The sequence below is a fragment of the Electrona antarctica genome, assembly GCF_951216825.1.
Source record: "Electrona antarctica genome assembly, chromosome: 19".
Lineage (NCBI taxonomy): Eukaryota > Metazoa > Chordata > Actinopteri > Myctophiformes > Myctophidae > Electrona > Electrona antarctica.
In genome coordinates, this window is record NC_136800.1 from 7,957,854 (window position 1) to 7,984,530 (window position 26,677).

General features: G+C 42.9%; 1 protein-coding gene across 4 annotated transcripts in view; it reads left to right on the forward strand.

Annotated features, from left to right (window-relative positions):
- LOC306912359 (phosphatase and actin regulator 1-like) overlaps positions 1-26,677 on the forward strand; it is a 34,564-nt gene that overhangs the window by 1,087 nt on the left and 6,800 nt on the right. For 2 of the 4 annotated variants that reach the window (XM_079488519.1, XM_079488516.1), the window contains exons 2-10: positions 2,681-2,854; positions 9,216-9,296; positions 13,243-13,443; positions 15,061-15,403; positions 17,312-17,502; positions 18,510-18,666; positions 22,305-22,360; positions 22,490-22,582; positions 24,539-24,600. In XM_079488519.1, the coding sequence (XP_079344645.1) occupies positions 2,716-2,854; positions 9,216-9,296; positions 13,243-13,443; positions 15,061-15,403; positions 17,312-17,502; positions 18,510-18,666; positions 22,305-22,360; positions 22,490-22,582; positions 24,539-24,600 (1,323 nt within the window). In that variant the 5' untranslated portion in view covers positions 2,681-2,715. The remainder of the gene's footprint in view (positions 1-2,680; positions 2,855-9,215; positions 9,297-13,242; positions 13,444-15,060; positions 15,404-17,311; positions 17,503-18,509; positions 18,667-22,304; positions 22,361-22,489; positions 22,583-24,538; positions 24,601-26,677) is intronic. The other 2 variants (XM_079488517.1, XM_079488518.1) reach the window with 2 other exon arrangements.

The following is a 26,677-nucleotide window of genomic DNA, read 5'->3' on the forward strand; positions in this document are numbered from 1 at the left end:
GTAGCCTACATTGGATTGCCTGCTAAAAATAAACGACACCAGAGCTTTAGATTCGTTCTACTCTGCGAGCAAAACTGGATCGAAATAATTTGTATTGTAGACTAATTTGTTCTGAAAGAGGAACGGCGTCGTTTCAGTTTCCATGATCGGGTCCTGATGTAGACTAAACGTGGGCAATAAAGATGAACAAGCTATTTAAATGGCATTTGACTAACATTCTCATATCGTATCATGAACACCATTTAACAATAATTCAGCCTTTTTCAAGGATCATTACATCACCCCCCAGCCATCTTGGCCACCAAACAGGTGATTGCAATTGAACAATAACATGCAGTTACAACCAATGGGGCTGTAGCCATAGATATCTATGGCTGCAGGCCTATTATGGAAAGTACTGTATTAGGCATACTGCTGCTTGTATACCACTATTTCTTACTGGCATGATGCATGAAACATAGTATCATCAATGACTGAATAACAACAAAACAAATGTGTTTGATCTGATTCAGAATCAGATTATTCATTTTATTATTATTAAACCTATACCCACAGAGCTCAAGTTCATTGTAGTACAGCTGTTTTCTTTTACTAAGTGACAATATTGTCAATCAATTTATATTCTACTTAAACAGATTTTGAAAGGCTGCTGTGCTACCTGGAATGTAAGCTTTGTGTCACCATTGCTCATGAAGCACTACTAGTTAGTAGGCCTACACCACTGAGATTTGCAGTAAGCAGCCAACATGTTTGTTTAAAAAAAGAAGGTTCCTTACCTAAAGCCCCCCCTCCTTTTTGACTTATTTTGATGTAGCATTGTACTATGCAGCAATTATTTATATTTGTTGTGGTAGGCCTAGCAGTCAAATCCATAGGGCAGATGTGGTCATTTTTGCCATCTGCCATTTGTTGGTTTCCCTTTTGCCAGCTCAGCCAGGATACCAGGTGACACTATCAGGACATATGCTGTGATTTAGGCCTGTAAAAGCCTTAGATTGTTATTTCTGTGGTGCAGTCTTGGATTTATACTGTAGCAAAGAAATTTATGTTGTGCTCAACTGCTATAAATGTACTCGAGAACATTACAAAAAAAAACATGTCTAATGTCTGAAGACTGCTGCTGGCTTTATTCATGCACTTCCTCTAAAGTGATGTTTGTGTGCTGTTATTTCTGTTTGCATCAAAGTGTCCAGTTTAATTGCCTCTTATGATCGTCCCTCCTGACTTAATAAGTCCGCAAGCAATTCTAAACTGTTTTGATCAAATGGACTAATTGTGTCACTGTGAGATAACAGATGGATTTGTGGTTTTTGTGTATTATTGGGAGGGACTTGGACAGCATATATTATGTAGTTAATGAATTCACACCCAAGTTTGTATGAAAAATGTGTGACATTCTTTGCTTTTGATGTCATAAGCATGTGTATAAGGTTAAAAATCTGTGCATGGTGGTAGGGCTGCATGCCTAAAATAATATATATATTATTAATCGTGATTATTGTTCAGGGGTTGACAGTACACTAAAGGTCTCAGAGGCACTGGCCTGGCAAGTACAGGTCATGTTCTACTTGCCCAAAGGTCATGCCCACTTGATCGAAAAGTAAATCATAAGTGAATTAAATTATAAAATGATGGGTAAAATTTGAATTACCGTTCAATTGAACACAATGTTGTGTTAGTTTACGTGCACAAACAGTGAAAACGGCACATGATAGGTAAACGGTGCTGTTATTTTACATTGCACAGACCAGAACAAGGAGCACTCCATGTTCAGGTGTTTAAACAGTATCTCGTGTTTATAGATGGTTGTATACCCTCTCAAGTTAGCACTTGACCGGTCGGCCAACCTGAAAGCAAACTCCACCTGTCCTTACATTTTATTTAATATTTACCTGCCAGAAGCAGGTGGGCAACCCTTAGTATCAACACCTGTTGTTGTTGTTACTGTCATTTCCTTAAAATTAAAGCCTTTGTTGCTCATTGTGCTTATCGCTGCTATACTGTATTTGTGGTCAGTTAGAATGAAGGGCCTCTGACGTTGTTGTGCCTCTCTGAGCTTGATGTGGAGATGGGTTGTAAATGTTCTGTTTATTAATCGTTCGTGTAAAGGTGAGATGAGGGGCCAGGGAAAAGTGCAATATAGCTGACCAAATAAGGTGTTTAAAATAAATTTCCAAGTGAGTTTCATGATTACATAAGTGTGAATCACAATCATTCAGTGTTCAATTAACTTTGCATTTGCAACCCTACTTGGTGAATATTTAGAAAGTTGAAGGAAAATGTACCCCAAACAAGGTGCTTAAACTAAAGCTTCATTTATATAGTCCACCATCACACAACGGTCACTTACCCACAAAATGGTCTTTCTTGTCGCCAAGCGACACATCATACTACAGAGTATATTTAAATTTAGCATTCTGTACATAGAGATAGCTGCCAAACTAGCACAAACAAACCAATCAGTGTGATCTAGCCTCCCACAGCTCAGACTTTATGCAGCCTCTGTAGTCTGGATTCTGGAAGAGACGGCTTGCTTCTTTTTTCATTTATTTATTTTGTGGCCAAGCATTGGTGTCTCATTCCCATCCATTCTCCTGCAAGACTACCATAACCTCACCACCTACATTTTGACATTCCTGACCTACATTTTGACGGCCCTTGTTTTTGGTCTTCTTAACAGCTGAGGAAGTTGAGAGGTTGGCTCACTTGGCTGCCATGCGCTCCGAGTCCCTTGTCCCGGGGACCCACACTCCTCCCATCCGGCGTCGCAGCAAATTTGCCACTCTGGGACGTCTCCTGAAGCCCTGGAAGTGGAGGAAGAAGAAGAGTGAGAAGTTCAAGCAGACCTCTGCTGGTATGAAACTCCCATTTGGTAGTTCAAACAAAATTACACCGTAAAACCTTGAGTGTTAATATAACAGTCAAGAATGAATGTAACTGTGTGTGCGCTCCGCGAGCATATTGTTAACATAAATGGTTCCTGAAATGACATGGCCAGTATGTGGTGAATTTTCCCTTGGTCAGTCAGGGGCAGAAAAGAGCTAGGTTTCAGACTTCAAGCTAATAGAAATTGTTATAAATTGACTGAGTGAAAGTGCAGTTTTTCTGTTTGGCTTTTTAGCATTCAGTGATTTGGAAAACCACCCAGTCCGCCCCGGTAACAAAATGTGCACATGCACGCTCTACAGTGGGGGGAAGTGCAACAGGCCAACAGCATGTGCACCAAGGCCCGCCCCCAGTCGATCATGATTGGAGGAAGGCCCCTCTCATCCTGATTGGATGAAGGCTTTGCCACCAAAACTGAAACTAGGGTTTTTTGACCCCAGGGGCTCACTGGGGACAGGGAGGAACTCCTTATATGGTGAGCACACTCTATAGTAGGGAGGATTATCCAGAAAAAAGAAAAAACAAGTGATATTTGAATTAAGTAAAATCACTGAATATACCTTTAAGGTCCCTTTACTCCTGGGGCCAGTGAAGGACATGCTCCCGGCGTTGGATATGGCTGCATGTATTTGTATTTTACGTGGTTGTTTATGGTGTCTGAGCTATTGTGGATGTCTGAACATACGGTAGGAGACGCTTTGGCACACTGACTGCACCTTTTTAGATTATGTCCAGAGCTGATAGTCACCCACTGAATATTCATTGCAGGTATGTTACTTTTGTAGACTCTTTCAAATGTATGTTTATGCCCACCTGTTTTTCAGATTCATATTTTTATGTTGTAGAAAGAACAATCTATGGTGCACGTTCTTTACAAAACACCACCACCCGACGAGAAAACTAAAGGGGAATATTGCTTTTACTTAGGTGGGTACTTGTGTGAAAGTGACATACGCACACCTGAACCTGGATTGGACAGGACAGGACAGGACAGGCTTCGTTAATGCTGCATTTGTGTCTGCTGTGAGATTTAGATGAATCAGTCTCTGTCTGACCTCATAGCGTTCGCCATGAGGCCACACTGACCACTACAGTGTGCCTTTCAGATTACTGGTCTGGTTAATTCGGTCCCCAGTATGCCATGATAACGAATACAGTTATTTTCTAACAAAAGCAAGGAATGCTACTTCTTTTCACCTTTTAATAATTGTTTTATATTTTGTATGGAGGGGGCCTGATATTGCCCTTTCCTCATGGTTTTTGACTGTTGCTTTCCCTCAAGGATATTTGGCACAAGCTTGTATTTCTGGCCCTACTCTCTTGCCCCTGGCCCTGCAATCCCTGTTGAGTAAGTGATATTTTTAGTATCCCTCACCCAAAACGCTGATGCCGATATTTTAGAACTCTTCTAAACGGCTGGCCGCTGTCCTTTTGATCATTCTTTTAAATCCACCAGGTGATGATTATGAAACTTTTTTCACCTCCAGTCTTCTTTTTTTTTTGTGAAGGACGAACCGATGAGAATAAAAGGTTTTGTATTTTCATTTTTTGAAACACTGCTGTTAATCAGTGGAGGCCCATGGATGAGCTTAGAGCTCATCCATTGTTTTGTAGCTACCATGTTCAGCTCGTGTACATTGTCCTAGCAAATCCTCTTTAATATCAGCATTATACATTTGTGACCTACACTCATCTCCCATTGGCTCTCTAGGCTTATGCTTTGTACTTCAAGAGCCTTTATTTTTATTTTTTTGTATGGGTTGTGAAAATGTGTTTTGTTGTTGTTGTTTTTTTGGTTGTTGGAACAATGCACTTTTATTTTGGTAACTTTAAATTCTCCACTGGTAATTGGTTCACTTTTGTTTGATCAAACTGAGGGGCCACGGTGGCCATGGCCTCCATGCAATTCCTGTCATGCTTAAAACTGCAACTGCAGAACTTTAGTAATAATTTTTTGAACGTTATGGAACACTTATTTCCATATCATTTGATTTATAGTGTACCTTCAGTCCTCTAGATCAGGGACCTGAGCGGTCCTGCAGTGTTGTTCATGCTCTTATCGCTGCAGTGGTTTATCTGGTGCCCTGATGTTGTTCATACTTCCTGTGCCAGTAGGGAGCAGACCAGCTGCTGGGCTGGCTATGCAGATGTTCATGCAGGTAATTGGACACTGAGCACAGTAGAGTAGAGGATTATGGATGGCGTGTTGTGATATTCCAGGCGGATAAAAGCTAGCTCCAAGGGACTTTACTCCTTATCTCAGGAAGATGGCAAGGTCTGGCACGTTATCGTGTTACATCCTGTCTGTCCACCATGCAGCTTACAGTGCAGTGTTGAAGGACCCCTACTAGTAGTGATCTGAGCATCTGACGTCTCTCCCTATACGTTTTAACAGTGGGCGAACAGCGGCGACTCTGGGCGATAAAAATCTCCTAGTGGGTGTTCCTGCTGTCATTACCCTATGTCCATGCTTTGAAGCGCATGTAAAATGAGTACCGTAAGCACAAATGAAGAAATGATGCTGCTGTGGTCCAGTAAACGGGTGCAGTACTTAGTTTAGACAGTTTTTGGTTTAGACTAGTCATTGGTTAGACCAGTCATTAGTCCTACAACTACAACCTATCTCAAACCCTCACCCTAAACCTAACCTCCCATGGGGCAGCACACCTAAACCTAACCTTAACCCATGTCTAACCAATGACTAGTCTAAACTAAGTATGCACCCCCCCCCAGGAAACAGTGGAACTAGGAACCAGATTTCACTGGAACCGGTCTTCTAAAAGATACAATATTTCCATGTTTTTGAACGACGTTCCTCCGCCCACTTTTCGACTATCGCCTCTTCGTCTCCTATCGGCAGTAGTTGCTGGGTCCCATAGACAAATAACGCACTTTGGAAATACGCCAGGCTGTAGCCTGCTGTTAAAACTCACCGTCTGTGTTATAGCTTAACTTTATCCCTCCTGGTTTCCACATTTAAACGGCAGATAGAATTGACAGGCCTTTTTTTTTCTTTCCTCCTAACACCAGTGTGCCCTTAACCCATTCAGGCCTGACGTCGAAATTTAAAAAAAAATGTTTTCTAAATCATGACAATTTTCGGAAAGATTTGAGGCACATTTTAACGATTTTTCAAAAATAGCAGACCTACAAGTTCATAGCGCGCCACTCGGTGGCGCGCTATGAGCTTGTAGATCTGCTATTTTTCAATAGCTAAATTATAACATAATGTTTAAAACACCAAAAGGGGTTCCCGCCCAAAATGGGTTAATGGTTAATGTGGTTAAACGCTAACGTGACATGGATGCGTTCCAGGTCTCAATGGATTAATGTTGTATCTGTCAAAGTCTCATTGGTGCAACCACATCTAAAAAAAAAACTTCTTTCACTGATAATGAAAGTTTTAATAATTTTCTTTCTGAGACAAAGGCTGACTGAATAGCTTTGGTAAAAGCCTCCACTTTGAGATACCAGGCCTCAGGGTTGGTTTGAGTGTGTTCAGTCTATCTGGGTCACTTCACAGTGGAATACGTCTATAAAACCATGCATAGTGTTCTCAAATCATTGCAGTCTGTATTCAGTTATGCCAGTTTCATTTAATATGCTCATAGCTTGGTCTCTCAGATGAATTGGTTATCGTCATCTTCGGTAAAGATCATGAGTGGCTGGAGTACACGATCAAGATTTTTGCTTGGGACATAACTGTACTGTACTTGTGTGTCTGTAAAATAATATAGTGTAGTAGGGTAATTTTACTACTTAAATAATATGCAGTTAGGGAAATATCTACAAGCTCATATGAGCCTGTAGTTCTGCTGGTCACAATACCATACTGATCGTCTGGCATGTTTAGACCATTGTGTCTGACTCAGTCCCAATATATTTGACAATAGAGCGCCAAAGTCCTGACGTCACTCGCTCATCCCCTGGTTCTGCCTGGTTCACAGAAGTGATTTCTCTATGGAGAATAACATGGGGTCATCTTAAAATCGTTTCATGTAAGCATTGTGCTCCAAAAATAAACAAGCTGTCTCTGCGTTCTTGTCAGGGAGTTGTCTCTGTATCGTTTGCGACAGTCAGTCACTCATCTATGATAGTCTGTTTCTAGCGAAAATAGAACTAATTCAGTAGCAGTAACAGCTCAGTCAGTTGATTCTTCTTATCCATATGAGTGAAACGGCCGGGATGACATGTTTATTTTTCAAACGCAGTTCTTATTTGAGGCAGTTATCTAAAAATACCCCTATGGGGATTACAATGCAAATAAAAACTACATCTACCGATATTGACTTCAGACTTCAATCTATACTGCCCACCATTTCCTGTGTGTGTGTGTGTGTGTGTGTGTGTGTGTGTGTGTGTGTGTGTGTGTGTGTGTGTGTGTGTGTGTGTGTGTGTGTGTGTGTGTGTGTGTGTGTGTGTGTGTGTGTGTGTGTGTGTGTGTGTGTGTGTGTGTGTGTGTGTGTGTGTGTGTGTGTGTGTGTGTGTGTGTGTGTGTGTGTGTGTGTGTGTGTGTGTGTGTGTGTGTGTGTGTGTGTGTGTGTGTGTGTGTGTGTGTGTGTGTGTGTGTGTGTGTGTGTGTGTGTGTGTGTGTGTGTGTGTGTGTGTGTGTGTGTGTGTGTGTGTGTGTGTGTGTGTGCCTCACTTAACACAAGTGTGATTTTTAGATAGTTGTTTGAGTAATCCATTGGATTCAGTTAATTTCAGCATGCTAACTTGCTGAGTAATCCAACAAACTAAATATCATTCCATTAATTCGTTGTTAATTTTGTATTTATATGGAGTTATTTGTCTTCCTCCAATTTAGACGTTATGCCAATTCTCATGCACACACAGTTGGCCGGTCGGCTGTTATAGCGCCACCATGAGGATGATTGTGGTCTACTGAGAGTGTAAAATTCATGATTGTGCAAAACGTGTCCCTCTCACAAACTTTGAAAGCCAATCTGAATTAATCTGAAAATTATGACTACATAGATAGGCCTAATGTGTAATGCAAATATAAATAAATATGCATTATGCAATAAATACTGATAGATTAATACTACTATAGGTAACTGAACATTACTGCTATGAGCCCTTTCTGCCCCATGATACGCTTGTATATTAAATTTGATATTTGTGGAAATTAAAGTTTATTAAAATAATATACTTTAGGAAAATCGCATTCATATTTTTTTGTTAGAATTTCATTCATTTCATACAGTCCTCAATTCACCATATCCTGAGGTCTATATAACTGATGAGCCTCTGCTGGAATATTTTGGAATATATTGATTTTTTTTCTCCTTGAACCGTTTCGCTACTCAGCAGCTAATGCTTGGCCTGAAGCTGATCTGAGTGTCTCTGGGACAACTTGAGCATGGAGAGTGATGCTGAATAACATCTGGTATCCTGGAGGAACTTGTAGTGGAGCATACTGTTTGACTTGCGCTGCTGTGACATTTTATAACATAAAAGCACAAAGTATTGTGACATTTTGGACAGTTTTCTAGTGAGATTTTGCTTCAAATCTGAGAGCATTGGGTTTTAATCCATGGTGTTTTATGACTGAAGCACAAGGTCAGGCTGTCATAAGTCTAGGAGGAGGAGGTATTAGCTTTGGCGGCATCGACTATCTTGGGTCAGGAAAGAGCAGCACCATCTTGTGTCGGGGGCAGGGCAACACTCCAGGGTCCTACACATGTAACACACGCACGCACGCAAGCTGTGGTCTCCTTCTCCTTGAAGCAGGAGCCACTGGCCTGCAGGGAGATTGTTGTGCAGGGGTCTTGCTGATCCTCATTTCACAATCTTAATTGGGTCCTTTGCAGGGGTAGATTTTTTAAATGACTAACGTGACGTTTAACCACCTCCTCTCAGCCCAGCGATAGAAAATGAAATCTAAAGATGGCTACAGGCATCTAAAGATAGCTACAAGCAGTAGCTTTGGGACATGGCCGCTTGTACATAATGCATTACCATAGGAGGTGTAATTTTAGCTTTACTCATATGGAGCGGCAGCCTTTTGCTTGGAACGATTGGAGGATGTGATCTTTAACAATTTCATTCATTTAATCAAGTTTAAATTCAGAGCTTAATGGTTAAAGGTTAAGTGAATGAAATATCCTATTCATTTTGCAGATGGTAATAGTACTCATTTCTACTTTCCTCCACAGAATTGTAGGTCTAATTTGGCTGGGTACATTAATAATTCATAATGAATTTTAAAATATGATGAATATTCATGTGACTGCTCTTAAGTTTATAACCATGTTGCCTAAGGCCTTTCCGTGTGGTCCTTGCAGGGAATCTGCTCATAAAATCAAACATTTTTCCTTCTCTTTCAGCTTTGGAAAGGAAGATGTCAGTGAGACAGAGCAGGGAGGAGTTGATCAAGAGAGGTGTGCTGAAGGAGATCTTTGAGAAAGGTAAGAATATGAATGTTTGAGTTTCTTATTGCGACCGAAGGTTGCAGTTAACTATGGAATCGTGCATTTCCCGTCAGTGTGTTGGTCGGGCACGTGGCATCACGTGACATCATCAGGGATATATGGGCTTAATATTAAGCCCATATATGGAGATCCCTGATGTCATCAATATTGGCCGGCAACTACTACATCTGACCTCAAACCATTAGATCTCCATATATGTCTGTTCAGACATTCCATATGTTGATCCTTCCCCATCCATCCTTCCTCTTCGATGTCTCCCTTTTGACTGATACCTGTCCATTTAAACTCTAGACGGGACTGCCCCAAAGTTTTAGTGCACGCGCCCGGCTGCACTAAAACAGGCCCGAGTTCTCAACAGGCCCAAAAATTAAGATCTTACCCCCCCCATGCCAATTTGCCAAAGCACCAGTGCTCGCCCAGCAGTCTGCTTTCACCCAGGCGGATATGTTGATCTGACCCCCATTCCAAAGCTCCAGCGCTGGCCCAGCAGTCTGCTGTCACCCAGGCGGATGCGTTCACACGACCTCGCCCTTAGGCATCTTACTGGTAGTAATCTTACAGTTATGACTTTAAGCTGTGAGAGGAGAAGATATGCTGTTAAATTACACAGCCTTGAGTTGAATCTATTAACATGTTTAACCACATGAACCCGAGCGTCTCTATTCTGGGCATGTGATAATGGGCGAACACTGGGTGAAATAAAAGGAGGCCAACTACAGACCCCTGGGGGACCCCACCCTGGTAAACGATGTATTTAGGGTTTAAATGTTTCAAGTGCTGCCAGTGGTTGGTGCATATACAAGACTTAAGGTGGCCTTACACTAGCCGATAATCGGGCATTTTTGACGCTCGGGGGGGGGGGGGGGGGGGGGTGCCCGACCGCTCAAAGCGCGATTGGGATCGGCCCGATCCACATCAAGAATGTTTGATATTTGCTCTGCCCCGCTCCGTTATCCTGTAGTGTGTGGTCAGATTTCAGATAAAAAAATCGGCTAGTGTAAGGCCACCTTAAGACTTACTATTGGTCATCTAGATATGACCTCCAAGTTCAGTTTTAGAAACTATTTTGCCTGACAGGTTGTGGAGCTGTAACAAAGTTGTTCCAAGTCATATGCCTGTCAATCTGCCATCTGATAATGCTCTAAATGGAAGTGATGTGCGAGAGAGGGGCGGGGATTATAAATCCCATTATGGCAAAAAATATATAAATCTTTCATCTCATTGGCCACTGGAGTATAATCGGCTTTGAGCTGGCTGACACCCTTTCCTGGCACGCACGCAACGCACCAGCCAAACCCTGTCTAGCACTGGATAGAATGAAAAGCAGCATACCAATCCTTCCATCCATTTTCTGTCATGGTAGATTTTTCTCAAGAATAAATGTGCTTTCAAACATTAACTTCTAATCCCTGGTCAATATAGCAAATGAATGATGAGTCGTATGTACAATGTAGAAAAACAAAAGTTCCATTAATCAGCTTCTGAGCACTCAGACGTAGCTGCCAGTAGGTCAAGCATACCTTTTTACCCAATATTAAACTTTTTTGAGTGGTGCAACCACTCCTATAGACAGCTATGTTTGTCCCTGGCTGTGTCCCATGGTCCCTGGCTGGATCTGTCTGAGCACGAAATAGCATTTGGTTGGTTTTCACAACCAAGTGACACACACACACACACACTAAGGTTGGGCGATATGCCAATGTTTTTCAATCGCACATCGTCTGTCCAAAAATCGCCGATGGACGATATATTCGTGTCATAAAAGTAAAGTGAGAACGGCTCACTGCAGGTCGCAAAAAAGCCAGATCTACAAGCTCTCAAGGCACCGCGTCCTGCCTGTTTTTGCAGCGCCGTTCGCTACGCGTTGAGAGCTTGTAGATCCGTCTGTTTTTGCAGCGCAGCTGCGCAGCCAGGGTAACGAAATAAGTTACAGGTGGAGATGAAGTGAAGTTGGAACGGACAAGCAGCTGCAAGCTAAGCTAACATCACAACCACTGGCTGGTGACAGTGTTATTAGCCGCAGCAACGTGTAGCCTGCCCATAGAGTATAAGATCCTGCCATAGTAACTTCTCCCCGGAGAAGTCTTGCCTCCCCGCACCGTCGGAGGCTCGGAGCGCCGGCCCCCATGCTGCTGATCCACAGGCTCTCAAGGCATCGCGTCCTGCCTGTTTTTGCAGCCCCGTTCGCTACGCGTTGAGAGCTTGTAGATCTGTCTATTTTTGCAGCGCTGGTGTCGGGGTTCGTTCACGTTGCCAATAAAAAATAACTTAGATTACAGGCGGATATGAAGTTCAATCAGTGGGTTGAATCAGTAGCTACACGCTAAGCTAACGCTAAGCTAAGCGCTAAGCTAACTATCCCCGAGCCTACACTAACACTAGCAGCATGTTTTTTACGGAACCGGGCCGTCACCCTGGCCCTGTGGGTCTGGAACTTCCAGGGACGAAGTTGCACCACTCACTTCACACGGGTGTGATTTTTAAACAAATCCCAGCCTTTTTCATTCAACTGGGTGAACGCCAAATCCCAAATCAAATGGCACATGCCTTTTTGTTTGTTCCCATCGATCACAAATGTAGGCCTTGTCACCATAATTCCATCAGGCCTCCAAAACTACAGGAGGAAACTGGTCTCTGTGTTGAAATGAGTCATGTCTTCTTGTTACCAATTGGATGCCTCAGGTGGCAACGAGAAAACAAGAAGCCTGTTGCTACTGCTGTCAGGGTAGAATCAGTTGATGGAAAAATGCACACACACACGCACGTGCGCATGCACGCGCACACACGTGCTCACACACACACACACGTGCACATGCAGATGGCTGACAAATGAAAGGAAAAGGCTGAATAAATGACTGGAGAAACATAACGATTGCATACTGTATGGTTACATACAGGTACTGCATGAGACGATAAACCTAATTCAACGTTTGACATCATGCTCTCTGACATGCATAGAGATGCTGAGCAGGCATTTTCCTGGCATGTCTTTGATCCATTGGACTTCTTAGGGGAGGGTTGGGTCACTGCAAATCAAGGCAAAGTTATTCTGATTGATCTCCTTTATCCTGTGATGAATCATTTATATCCTGGGAATGGTCTCTTTTTCAAGATGACAATGCCCCCGTGCCTTATCCAGTACTAGGGTACGCTATGGACTTTTGGTTATCGACAGTATGGTGGTATCGTGTTATTGAGCGATATCTCAAAAAGTAGTTTTTAATGGAAACAAAGAGGGGGGGGAAAAGAAATATAAAGAAATATATATAAAATCATTATGATAATATAAGGGGCATGGTGGCACAGTAAGCGACATGCTCACTCCTCATGCATTGAAGTAAGCATGAGCTGAGTTCAGGGGTTTCCCCAGGCTGGCAGAGGGAGAGTAGTGGCCAGGATTACAGTTTAGGCAATTGCCAAATTTTTCACCCGTTTTTATTTTTCACCCGCACCTTTGTAGTCCCTACTAGCAGTGGGCCGGTAATGCGTTACAGGCCTCTCCTAGAACCGGAGGGGCCACACCAGGTGCCACACTGCCATGCCATTAGACACTTTGAAAGTACACTCGTATTTCTATAATTTCAACTGAATTGAATTAACAGCTGGAATGTGTGTAACTAATAGCATTTAGAGCATTTGTGGGGAAAGGGATTTGCCTTATTGAGTCATAATCAGACTAAAGAAAGAAAAGCAGGTGTGCTTCCTCTGGAAACCGCCCTTGGTTGAGGCAGTGGGTGCTCAGCTTTGAAAATAACTTAACTCATAAACCAACTAAGTGGAAAAAGCGGCACTCCAAAAGAAAAGATGCAAGACTGGCTCTGATGTAATGTAAGTTTATTTGAGAACACTGACGCGTTCGGCAAACGGCCTTCTTCAGAGCAGATTAAAAAGACTAACTTTGTTTTTTATTGTTTCTCGTCAGCAACTGTTGAATTCCGATCTTCAATGGATGGCAGGGTCTGCACTCAGGACCACCACTCTCTGAAGTCATCTATGATTATGCCCAGCAAGAAGTCTTTTACATACCCAGGTGACTTTCAGGGTACCCCTGCCAAGCCCCCATTGTACCACAAACAGCCTCCTGCCCTCCCTCCAAAGCCTTTCTCCAGGAACCACAGCACAGGTGAGTTATCTATGTTCCTCTCAAACAGTGGTGGAAGAAGTAGCTGCACCCTGTTGCACTTTAAAGTCATGCATCCACCATTTTACTTCATGTGCTTTGATTGTAATGATCTCAGCCAGGCCGAAAGGCTGAAAAGCCGATGTTTTAGCGGCTAAAATATCGGCTTCCCAGGTTAGCAGTAAACCGATATACAAGGACAAAAATTTGCCTCTGTCCTTTTGTGTCTGTGTACTGTGTGCTAATCTTGGACACTGCTGGACTGATCAGCGTGAAACATTGCAACCTCCGCCCCAAATGTTTCAAATCGGCCTCCTGGTTGTTTTATAAAGGACAGCTTGGCATTTGTGCGTGTAACTCTTGAACTGTAGCTTGTAAAAAGAATACCAAAGTTTTCAAATAATTGCAGTGGAGTAAACAGTCACTGTCAAATCTGTCAGTCACTGGGAAGTAGCATTACCTTGGCCTAGTTGGCTTGTTCCCACCACTCAAATCAACACTGAGCCCAGCTCAGCCCACTGTTTGTGTACTGGCCTCGTCATGTGGCCAGGGCCGTGCTTTGCTGTAGGCGAACTAGGAGGCCTCTTGGGACACCAAACAGTCAGGGGACCCGTTTTTTAAAATTTTTATATTTAGCTTTCTAATCCATACAGGGCCCCTAAATAAATCCAACATGGGTGCTCAAATAGTCAGGGGTAGTTAGACCGGTGCAATTGCATGGGTATCAATGAGGTGTAGTGTAGGCCTAATTTGGTGAAATATAATGGCCACATGATGTGGCTGTTGGGCAGAAACATCATATCTCCATATTTCATTTTTTAATTTCTATTCTTGTACATTAATGCCTAATGCCTTACTTCGTCATATTACAGTGTCACACAAACATAGCAAAAATTGCAAATCTACAAGCTCACAGTGCATCACATCTGCAATTTGTTTTTTTAACTTTTATTTTAAGTGAAAGTGGTTAATTTTGTCTGTTTTTGTTTTTTAAGTATTAACCCATTAACTGCCCCATTTACTTGCTTTCTTGACAAAACGAACAAATCTACTATTACTTAGATTTACCTCGATTTAATATGCTGAGATGATGTACACTGTACAGTGTACAGAAAGCAAAGTTACCGTTGCGGAATATGAAGCAATACACTTCTGTAAATACAAGCTTCAACTTATACTGTGTCTATTGCATGTGTCGTCCTAATGAACAACAAAAGACGCTTTTAAATCATCTTAGAAAAGCTATACAAACACAGCACGTAAAATAAAACAGCCAACGGTCGAGCCTAAACCTGTGACCCATAGAAAGGTGTTACCTTAGCCCTTAGGTGCATTTGTTTTCACAGCATAGACTCAGGACACCTGCATGTGAATACAGGTTTGCCAATTTTCATACATGGTCGCATGACGTGTCGCACACCTACAAGCTCACAATGCCTTGTGTATGAAACTAATAATGTTGATGAGAATTAAGCCATGGGGGGGGGGGGGGGGGGCAGCGCAGTTAAATGCATGTAGGGGAAACACTAATGTAATGGTTCTAAACAAAACTGCAAAGTTTCCTCTAGTGCATCACTTGAAACGTTCTTTATCTTCCCTTGATGCCCTCTCTTTCTGCAGACTCTTTCCAGCCCATGAAGCTACCCTGCATGCTCGGCGGGAGGCTCTCTCCTCCTCTACCTCCCAAGAAGGTGATGATTTGTGTGCCTCAGGGCGGGCGGGGAACCCCTTCTCCGTCCCCCAACCCCCTCAGCACCTTCGCCCAAAAGTGTCCCCCACCTCAGGGCATGCCCCAGCACCACGGTGGCACCCTGTTGCCGTCCCAGCTCACGTGTCTGACCACTAGCCTCCGCCAGAGCCACGGCCACCCGCTTCAGCTCCAGTACGGCAGCATGCACCACCCCAGCCGCATCATCGAGGAGCTCAACAAAACCCTGGCGCTGTCCATGCAGAGGTTTGAAAGGTTGGTTACACGTAATCGGTGTCCATGCCCTAGGTGTGGTTGGCAAAAGGGCCTTTCTGTGTGGAGTTTGCATGTTCTCCCTGTCTCCCCTAGAGTAGGTACCCTCACAAGAAAACATGCATTAATCCTGGCCCAAAGTAGACTTATGTTGTCACCCGCAGAGCTATCCTCTGAGGTGGTGGTCAGCAGCCGTAATTCAACAGTAATTCAGTTGAATTAACCTGCTGTACGCACACTCTGAGAAGAACAAGATGACCGCATGCTGGAGTCACACGGCATGTTATGACGTTTAATATAATACATTTGTAGAGGTCGCCTAAAACTAGCTGGAAAATATTAGTCATGAGTCATGGCTGAGGGAGCTAAGCAGGCTGGGATATGAATAAGCACACAAGAAGAGAACATGATGTTGAAGAAAGCAGATGGATCACTGGTACTTTGAACAGTGGTATCCTGTATCCCCGAGCCTGCAGCAGCCTGATAAAGCTGCACACATGATGGCGTCACAAACATAGTGTTGCTGTCGGGCAGAAATCTTGTAGCTCTATACTTCAACTGAATGTGTTTTTAAAGTGAAAGTGATTAAGTCTATCTGTGGCTTTTATAAATATTTTAAACCAATGAGAAGTATTAAAATGTTTGACTACATCATGACTATTATATTGGATTCACTGGAGCACAAATTGTTTTGCCCATTTCCTGAAAAGTAACCGTTTTGAACATGCATTATTTCTTCCCAGTAGCCACTATTTATGTACTCTACTGTGTGCTTCAGATGCTCTGAGAGTGAATAATAATAATAGCTCAAATCTATATAGCGCTTTTCTAAATACCCAAAGCGCTTTACATAGGAACACTAGGAACAGATTTTATTAAGAAAACAAACAAACAAAGCAAAACATAACAGATACAGAATGGGTATTGTTGTACAACAAAATGATCATACTGTACTGAGGCGGTGCGTGTCAAACCTCCAATATATTCTAACATTTACTCCGCGGTATACCTCACATTATCTCTTATTTCTGTTAGATGAGCTGACGGTTCTCGTGTCACTCTGTGCTGCAGGGTGATTAATAAATCCCTACAGATACATTACAGATATAAAAGTCTTGAACCTTTTAGAAAAGATGCTAGTATGATGCTCTGCTTCTGACAAACAAAGATCTGTGCTAGAACACTCAGTTCCGTAAAGCATGGCCTAGTTTTGTTTGTCTTTGAAGTCTTTGAAGGGACAGGGTAGGGTATTGAACATTATTTAATAAATCTAAACCATCACTTAACAATCGGTCTGAAATGGTCATTGCTTAATCAAATGGTTCATTGCGGTTTAGCACTTGATATCATACTGAGGTACATTTGAATGGTAGTGCTAAGCCGTGGTTTGTGTTTTTCTGCTTTGTTATACAAGCTGTGTAAATCGTTTTCCCTGCTGTTCATCATAGTTAAAAGGCTTGCAAGGGATTGTGTAGGATTTGTACTATTTTGATGTGTATTTGTGCTCTTCTTGTAGTTAAATACTGTAGTGTGATCCCGATTCTCGCCACATACAGTAGCTCCTCCACAAAGGCACACGTTTCCATTCTCGTCTTCCTGGCCCTCTCAATACTTCTTTAATGAGCTTGCGTAGTGTCCCTGTGTCGATTTCTCAGCAGGGAATTGTGGGTATTCTCGTTGTGATGCTCTCTGATAACATGGATTAAAACCCACTCCACTCGACTATTCATGTATTTAATATACCAGCAGCCTCTTGGCCCAATTAAAGTTAGTGTAAGTGATAGTTTTTTTTTTTTTTTTTTTTGCCGCACCAGAATTCGAACGAGCCTTCACACCTGCAAAACAGAAAATAAATGTTCAGGTGTATTTCATTAACTCGTTAACAAGGCAGATGTTCCTCTTATCTTCCAGCTCTGCCTTACATGGTGGTGGACAGTGTGCTCTCCTGGACAGGAGGGACATCCCGCCTGCGATCATAGACTGTGACGATGACAAGGAGAACATGCCAAACGAGAGCGACTACGAGGACCTGCCCAGCATGTATAAAGACGAAGAGGATGATGACACCGATGACGACGAAGATGATGACGACATATTTACAAGTAAGCCATATTACCAAGGGGTGGTCGTTGCGAATGCAGAATAATTTTGGTGGGTTTTTATTTAACCACTTGAACCCCAGCATCCATAGTCTGGGGGGAACATTAGCCTACAAGCTCACAAGCTTGTGGCAAAGAGATTAGGTGTAGACGGAAAGAAGCTGTCCAAGTACAGTGACCACTCTCTACAGTTTACCAAGTCTAGTGGGTTTAAGTGCCAAGTGGTCATTGTGACAATGCAGAATCATTTTGATGTTTTTTTTAGCGGTCATTGTGACACAGTGAAATTATGTTGCCGGTATTTAAGCGGTCACTGCAACACTGCAGAATGATAGTTTTTGAACGAGGAGTAATCATAGTAGCTTACTTTGTTCTCTAAAAATAACTGTAATGCATGTGTATATTAGTCCTTGCTAATGCTCACAATACCATGGTAGGATTTCTGTCTTCTGCATGTTAGAGGGAGGCTGTGGATAGCTAGAAAATGTACATTTAAATGTAAAACATTGCAGGAATGAGTTTAAAATCCCACTGATGATGTAATGGGCAGAAAATAGTTGCTCTCAAATGGATTGACTGATGATCTGTTAAGTTTTAACTCTTGAGAGTGGACTTGTTCCGGTCCGTAAGGGTTACATTAAGACACTGGTTCACAATGTTGGGTCCAGGACAAATGGAGCTTCTGAGGCCTCATTCACACGTATCAAACTCAATCAAACAAATGTTTGGTCAAACCATGTGACTCCCATTGGAAAAGCATTGTGTGGTGGCCTAAAAAAACAAAAAAAATTACCAAACATTTCATTGATCGGTGTTTGATACGTGTGAATGAGGCCTGAGAGTGTACAAATGGAACCAAGAGCTAATTAAAATAAAACGGGGGGTACGTAACGTGCATATCAAACTTTGAGGTCTGTGGGAACAAGGCAGAGAATCACTGGTTTCGCAAATGTTGGTGTCCCTGCACCAAGCGCTCCCGCGGTGACTGTGATTGACTGTCCATGGTGTAGGTCGGTTGGCTGTGAAGGTGCTGAGGAAGGACTCTCTGGCCATCAAGCTGAGCAACCGTCCGTCCAAGAGAGACTTGGAGGAGAAGAACATCCTGCCCATGCAGACGGACGAGGAGAGGCTGGAGTCCAGGCAGCAGATAGGCACCAAACTCAAACGGTGAGTGGGACGCATTCTCTCTCTCTCACACACACACACACACACACACACACACACACACACACACACACACACACACACACACAGTGTACACACACACACACACACACACGCACAGTGTTCATTTAGCGGAAATGGTTGATCTACAAGCTCACAATGTTTCACGGATGTGTTAAAGGGGAATTCCGGACTAGCCGTTTTTGAATTCTGATGTAATCTGTACCACTTGTTTAACCAGTGCAACACTTGAGGATTTTACTGTGCACCCGCTTGCACGTAATCCTTAGTAAAAAATGTAGTTTTCTTGTAAGCCAATTGAATGTTACACTGCAGCCAACTGCAGTGGAACAAGTGCTGCGCTCGAAGCCAAACAAGACCTGTTTTTGATAATGGGCTGATGTTCCAGCTGACAGCACTCATTCTTGATTGTGTCGGGCCAAAAGCAACTGCACTCGTCAACTTCTCACTGTCTGATAGCACTTTTCCGTCATTTAAATGTTCCCCTTCCGTGTCCGATAACGATAAGCCCTCCATCTCGTTAAAGAGAGCCTCTGAAGATGGGAGCTGACCTAATTTCGGCGACGCATCATCTCTCTCTCCCTCCCACTCTTGCACACTCTCTGAATCTTTCTCTCTCCCTCCCACTCCCACTCTCTCTCTGTGTCTCTTTCTCTCTCTCTCTCTCTCTCTCTCTCTCTGTCTCTGTGTGTCTCTCTCTCTCTCTCTCTCCCACTGGCTGCCTTCCTCCCTCACTCACTGAGTCACCACAGTTGATGTATGTGTGTGCCAAATTATCACCACTCGACTCCTCCACAAAACCGTTGCATTTTTGCTTGTCCATACTGAGAGAGACACACACACACACACACACACAGTACAGTTATTGTACACAGTGCTTACACACGGACGCAGAAAAAATCAACACATGCTTTCTGACAGTTTGTGAATTCAGTGGATCACATACTGTCCCTGTGGATCATATTTCTTCTTCCACACTTTCCGCTGTTCTCGGTGCGTTCTCACCCTATGAGAGCAAAGATGAGCTAGGGAGGAGAGGACATGATGTGTAGAACCCATAATAGGGCTATGGAGCGATATGGGTAAAATCAATTTTTTTTTTAAAGATTTATTTTTTGGTGTTTTTTGCCTTTTATTGATGGAACAGTAATTAGAAAGGGAAAGAGAGAGATGGGGAGTGACCGTTGGGCTCAGGAGTCGAACCCGTGGCACGCCGTCCGGCTGGCTTGGCAGCCTAGGTGCCCAGACGGTTGAGGTAACCGTCCGGGCCAAATACTTCTATCCGTATTGTGATTATTTATTTATTTATGCGAATATAGCATCTACAAGCTCACAACATAGTATAAAATAACTGAGTGATTTAAAACATTACATTTAAAAGACAACCCTTCGGATGACATCCAGACTCCTGCGATTTTGGATATCGTAATATGAGTCCTATAACCCAGCCCTACCCCATAACTAATCCCATCAGCAGAAATAAATGGAAGGATAATACGAATGGAGGCATGGGAAATGTGGTTGCTAGGAAGGGGAAGCGAGAGTGTCAACTAGAGTCATTGGCACGCTAGCCTCTGTTCCCCCCACTGCGTCTGAAACGAGCTGTGTTCCCAGAAGGCCCGCCTGCCTGCCCGCCCGCCTGCCTGCCTGCCTGCCCGTCCGCCTGCCTGCCCGTCGTATTCCCAAAAAAGCCCTGCCCCACTCTCCTTTCTCCAGTGTCATCATCAGACACATTCATTATTCACAATTTTGTACTATTTGTCCACCAGCACAGTCCTTGGTGTTCAGCCAATCAAAGCTGATCACGATAAATAAATCCTGGTGTAGGACGTTCTGACCTGTTCTCTTGTCCTTGTTCCCCACGGGGAAACGCATGGAAATGTAACGTATTTACCATCCATCAAATGGTTTTTTTATCATATTGGCCTTTTCATAAAACCTTGTAATTCCTTGCATAATGTCATTATGGCCTGGGTCCTGTGACCTCGTACACACAGACTGCCGCTTTGTTGCATAATGAAGATGACAACGATGATTCGTATGGAGATTAAATTGGTGGAAATTGTTCAGGCAGGGGCAGTCTGTGTGTGCGTGTGCATGGATGGACAGACATTGATCAGATGTTGTGCAGCCTGTTTTGGGAAGCAAAGGACTCTCATGCAGTCCCCTCCCCATCTTGTTTCTCTCTTGAGTGGGTGCACCCGAGAGGAAAAAGACATGATGGGAGCATGGGCGAGACAAGCAACTCTTTATTGTGTGTGTGTGTGTGTGTGTGTGTGTGTGTGTGTGTGTGTGTGTGTGTGTGTGTGTGTGTGTGTGTGTGTGTGTGTGTGTGTGTGTGTGTGTGTGTGTGTGTGTGTGTGTGTGTGTGTGTGTGTGTGTGTGTGTGTGTGTGTGTGTGTGTGTGTGTGTGTGTGTGTGTGTGTGTGTGTGTGTGTGTGTGTGTGTGTGTGTGTGTGTGTGTGTGTGTGTGTGTGTGTGTGTGTGTGTGTGTGTGTGTGTGTGTGTGTGTGTGTGTGTGTGTGTGTGTGTGTGTGTGTGTGTGTGTGTGTGTGTGTGTGTGTGTGTGTGTGTGTGTGCGTGCGCACACACAGCAGTTACAAACTTAATGGGTTAAAAATGAGTGTTAATTTGCACAACGCAACCAAAATGTTCTCAGGTTGTTTTCTTTTTTACAGGCAATAAAAAGTAATGTCCAGTTTACATGAACATTTTTTGTTTCCTTTGGGACTAACTAGAGAACTGTCTATTACATCGAACTGAAAATATGCCAGCCTGGCGCGAAATGTCAGTTTTGCTGGATAACAGGACTAGGATGGATGGTGTTATGCTAAAGAGAAGTGTCATTGCAGGAAATGACTTTAACCGGCAAAAAAAACGCTTAGGAAGATAAACTAGCCTAGCTTCCTCTGAAGTGCATGTGACCACAGAGGCAGCGACTCCGTGGATTATTTATGACCGTTTTCAAACTATTTCAAACTAGACTGTTTAAGCTATGCTATCTGAGGGTTTCTGTTGGACGATGGCAATTGGCAGTGACATCACCATTGTACAGTAGGTTGATATTTACATTACATGCTGTAGCAACAATTTAACTGCGGACCCATAATGGTCCATATTTACACTCTCACAAATGAATACTCTGGAAGAAATTCCATCCTACATTTTTCGAACTGGCCTCATGGTGGCGCTATAACAGGTTTATTCACATTGCTATCTATAACTGAAGTGACTTCTACTACCTGGCCCGGCTGACAGGGACCTGTTCTATGAGGAGAACATTTTTCTATTTATTCTTTTGTTTATCCATCACTATTTTTAGTGAAAAGGGGTGTTTTTAAGCCATTATTTGACAGACCGTTGAGAGAGGGGTGGAGTGATGCAGCAAAGGGTCCAGCCGCCCGGGAATTGAACTGGGGACTTTTGAGCCCAGTTGTATGCTCCCTAACAACTCTGCTATCGGGTCACCCCTATTTTTTTATTTTATGATTTCATCTGTTCAAAGTCTATCCTTGCTGACGGTGCATTATTGTCGTACAAGGCTGTGCTGACCATGGCTGTGTGTCTGCTGACCATGATGGGTCTGCGTGTGTGCTGACCATGAGTGTGTTTTTCTGCAGGCGGTTGAGTCAGAGGCCCACAGCTGAAGAGCTGGAACAGCGGAACATCCTGAAACGTGAGTGGTTTCCTTTCCGTAGCTAAAGCAGCATCATTATGCTGCCAAAGTACATTTTCACGTGATCATAATTAATCAACCAGGTTTCTCTCCTTTTTATTTATTTACAACCTCCTTTTTTGTGTTCAGTGCCTTGCTCAAGGGCATTTCAAATATTTGAGGCAGGCGAACAGCAGGGCAGCTCGCTGAAGAATCATGTCCAAGCTTCTCAACTCAATCACAGTCAGTTCTGTAGCATGGAACTCTCTTCAGATTTTTGAGCGGTGCTAGTCGCTCCCAACAGTGACTTTGTGTGTGTGTCTGGGTCTGTCTGAGCATGACATATAGTGAGTAGTAAAGACTCAAGGAGGGGTCTTTATTACCCTCCTGTTTAACACATTCAGGCCTGACGTCGAAATTTAAAAAAAAGTTTTCTAAATCATGACAATTTTCGGAAAGATTTGAGGCAAATTTTAACGATTTTTCAAAAATAGCAGACCTACAAGTTCATAGCGCGCCACCGAGTGGCGCGCTATGAGCTTGTAGATCTGCTATTTTTCATTAGCTAAATTATAACATAATGTTTAAAACACCAAAAGGGGTTCCCGCCCAAAATGGGTTAATGGTTAATGTGGTTAAACGCTAACGTGACATGGATGCGTTCCAGGTCTCAATGGATTAAGTCAACAACTGTGCTCCTGATTGGGACACACACACACAGAGGCCAGGGAGGAGGACTTTCACAATCTTGAGTGGGGGTGTCTTCTCTCACCAGTTACAGTACAAATTGTACCAGTAATATAGTACAGTATGTATAGTTGCACCGCTCAGTTCACACGGGTGTTATTTTTATAAGCAGTTCCCATTACATCGGAGGCTCCTGTTTGATTGGCACAGTCACTCCAGAGTGACATCCACACACACCACGATATAAGCACGGTTAAACAAAAAGGTGGCTTAATTTTAACTTTTGCACTCTGTTACATTTCCACTGGGGATGGTGCTACACGGGATTCTGTAGCTAGCTATATATTTAGCACAGACATTAGTGCATTCATTGTGACTGCTGAAGGCCTTGTTATTTGGGGCAGTGTCCTGGTCTGCCTCCAGTAAGTTTTACTTTTTAACTCCACTCTAAGCTTGAGGGTTTTTTTTTTCTCCCTGGTAATTGGTTTGGAATCCACCCAGTACTAGGATCCTCTAGTGAAATGTAAGCATTTTGCCTGAGAAAGAACACGTTTTAGATTATTCTTTTGGTTGGTTTTTTGAGCACACATTTTGCTCCAAACTTTTTGCATTGAAATGTCTGTCTAGATAAGTGATGTTAAAGCTATTTTTTGTCATTTTCTTTTGGAGAACAAAATGTTATTTTGTCCAATCTGTCTAACTTATATAGTCATACAATTGGGGTAGTTATATTTGTTTTCTCTGCTCTTCTATTGAGACAACCATTTAGCTAAGTGGTAAAACATCCAGCACTTGCACAGGAGACCAGGGTTCAAATCTGGGGTAGAACAGGAAAGTTACATAGTGCAGCTTTAACAATCATACAAGAAAAGGAAGTTTCGAAATAATTTAAGGCTTTTTCTAAAAGCAAGATGCAGAATCACATAACTGCAGGTCTTGTGCCATTTAAAAAGCTTTCAGACAGTTTGTTGAATTAATTATCGGTTATCTGGCTTCATTACAACTTACATGTTCATCTAGATCTTAAAATATGAGTTGCAAACATGTCTTTGATCTTGCTGTAATGGGAGAATTGCTTTCCTTAATCCTTTTACATTGGCTACAGTGATATGCATAGATCTCGATATGCATAGATCTCTTGAATAATGCATACAAATCAGCATATATCTTGAATAATGCATACAAATCACCATGATGTGCTCAGTTTATTTGTGCGCTAACGTTGATAATTGGCCTTTGGAGCTTGGCTTTGTGGTTCATTGTATCTATATGAATGTGTAAGTTTTGCTGTGATTATTGGTCTAATGTCATGGGGACAGATAACGAGATAGATGTAGATTTAGATGTATAGCATTTTAATCGATCATATTATGTAGATTAAGTTTATTATTCTTTCAAATATACTTTTATTGATTTTATTCTTGCCAGCATTGAATGTTTTCCTAAGCAGCCACTAATGTGCCGCATGCCGTACAACACCGCGCAAAGCTTGACATGTGTGTTTTTCTGCAGCACGCAATGAGCTGGAGGAGCTGGAGGAGAAGAGGGAGCTTAAACGAAGATTGTCGCGAAAGGTAAAGCCCCCAAAATAGCTTGACAAAATTCCACAGGATCTGCACAGGTGAACTGCAGGCCAGCTCTCCGGGATTTTCTAATGTGTTGTTTGGGTCACACATACTAGTGTTCACCTGGCAACACAGACTCTGAGCAATGAGTCATCTGAGTTGAGAAGTGAAATCAGCGGCAGTCCTAGTATTTCAGCTCTTACATCTCCGCAGGGGGGGGCGGTCATGTCCTCTGTGCCCTTGACTGTTCAGTGGGGTTGTGGCCAGGACTTCACCACCCCATCTGGAGGTGTTGGGCATGTTCCTATCACCCTCAGTAAGCATGGTAGCACTTTGCACACACCTGAAGGCCATTGTGCCAGGAATTTGTTTGACCTTTTATTCCTCCTTAAGCTGGCAGCAAGTTCTCTGGGGATGAAATTGTCTATACTCTTTTGAAATTGTCTATATGGCTGCTCTGCTCTGAGTGGCGTGATTTTGACAGCTGGATCATCTCCACTGTGTTTTCAATCAACCCCTCCAAACGTGCTTTGACGACATTTGTCTGAGATTTTGCCATTTCTGGCGACAGACGTGTGCTCTCCATTAATTAATTGCCATCTGGTTGTGTTTGTAGTCCTTCAGCGGGATTACAGAGGCTTATGCCGCCTAACCTGATTACAGAAATAAAACAATTTAACGTAAATCAGTGGATTTCCACATTGGTCTTTCTGCGGTGAAGTCTTTCAGCTTGTCAGGAAATGTTGGCGGTGCGAGAACTGCCAAAAGGGACTAAATGACGACGTAAGACATCATGTGGCCGATATAAATACAGTGGGTGCCCCTCACTTCACGAGTGTGATTTTCCTATGCCCATCTTTGTGTGTTATATTAACCAGCCCCGCACGGACCCCAACCCGTCCCGCAACAATATAAATGAATGACCCGGCTCATCCTGCAACCCGCCAAACGAAAAATAAAGTAAATAGATCTGGCTGTTAAACACACAAACGAGTCCATTCAATTGCTTTCCAGACAGGGAGAGCGAGCACGCGAGAGGGTGTTGTACTTGCATTTCATTAATAGTTTTCCGTTGTAGCCTACTCACGGCCCTCTCGGAGACAGTCCAGGTCCAAATCCAAGTTCATGTTCAATGCCTCCGTTGTTGCAAAGTCCAAGCCATATTGTAGTATAGGCTAATCCGCAATGAAATGATCATCCCCTGGGCTTGTCATCCCGCGGTAATTGATCCACACAGTGTCTTTAGTCTTTTGAGTTTAACTAATAATGTGGCTTTTCGATCGATTTAGCCAGTTCTTGATCAGGGGCTGTAGTCTCGTGCCTTGCTTTTAGGCTACAATTAATCGTGGAGATCCAAGAAGTTGCATCTATCACTAATAGGGATGTGTAAATGTGTCCAAAATGAAAATCGTTTGTATAATTCAATATTAACGATTAATCGTTTGAACCCTACAAATAAAAAATGTCTTCCCCCCCCAAGGGGTACCTAAGCCAAAAACGTTTGGGAACCCCTGATGTAGATGATTAACAATAATTTTAACTCTTGAGAGTTAATGAGGGTCCATTTGGTTACTAACTCCATCTTTTGGATGAGGACCACCTGGAACCCCCTCAAGGTGGTCCCTGGACCAGTGTTGAGCAAATTGATCACCATAGCAACCCCAGCCTAGGCCTGATTAGGTAAATTCCCAACACCTGCTAAATCCTCCAAACATGTATCTTGATTGGAATCAATCTCCACTCGCACTCAGTCACTCACACTCCTCTCAGTCATGCAGCTACACGGACACATCCCAGGCACACTTTGGTAGGCCTATAGCCCTGTCCTGTTTGGATGACAATATTGCCTTTCCAACAGATTTTCATTAAAAAAAATGAGGAGAAAAAAACAAAACTGTTATCGATTTATTAATTTTAATAATCGATTTCGGGTCCTATTATCGATTAATCAGACCCATCACTAATATATATGACATGACAGCAGATGCGGAGACCACAAAACAATCAAATGACCAAATAGGGTATGAGCGACGGAACGGAGCCATATTCAGCACTAGGTAATATGCCTACAAGTTCAGTTTAGCTC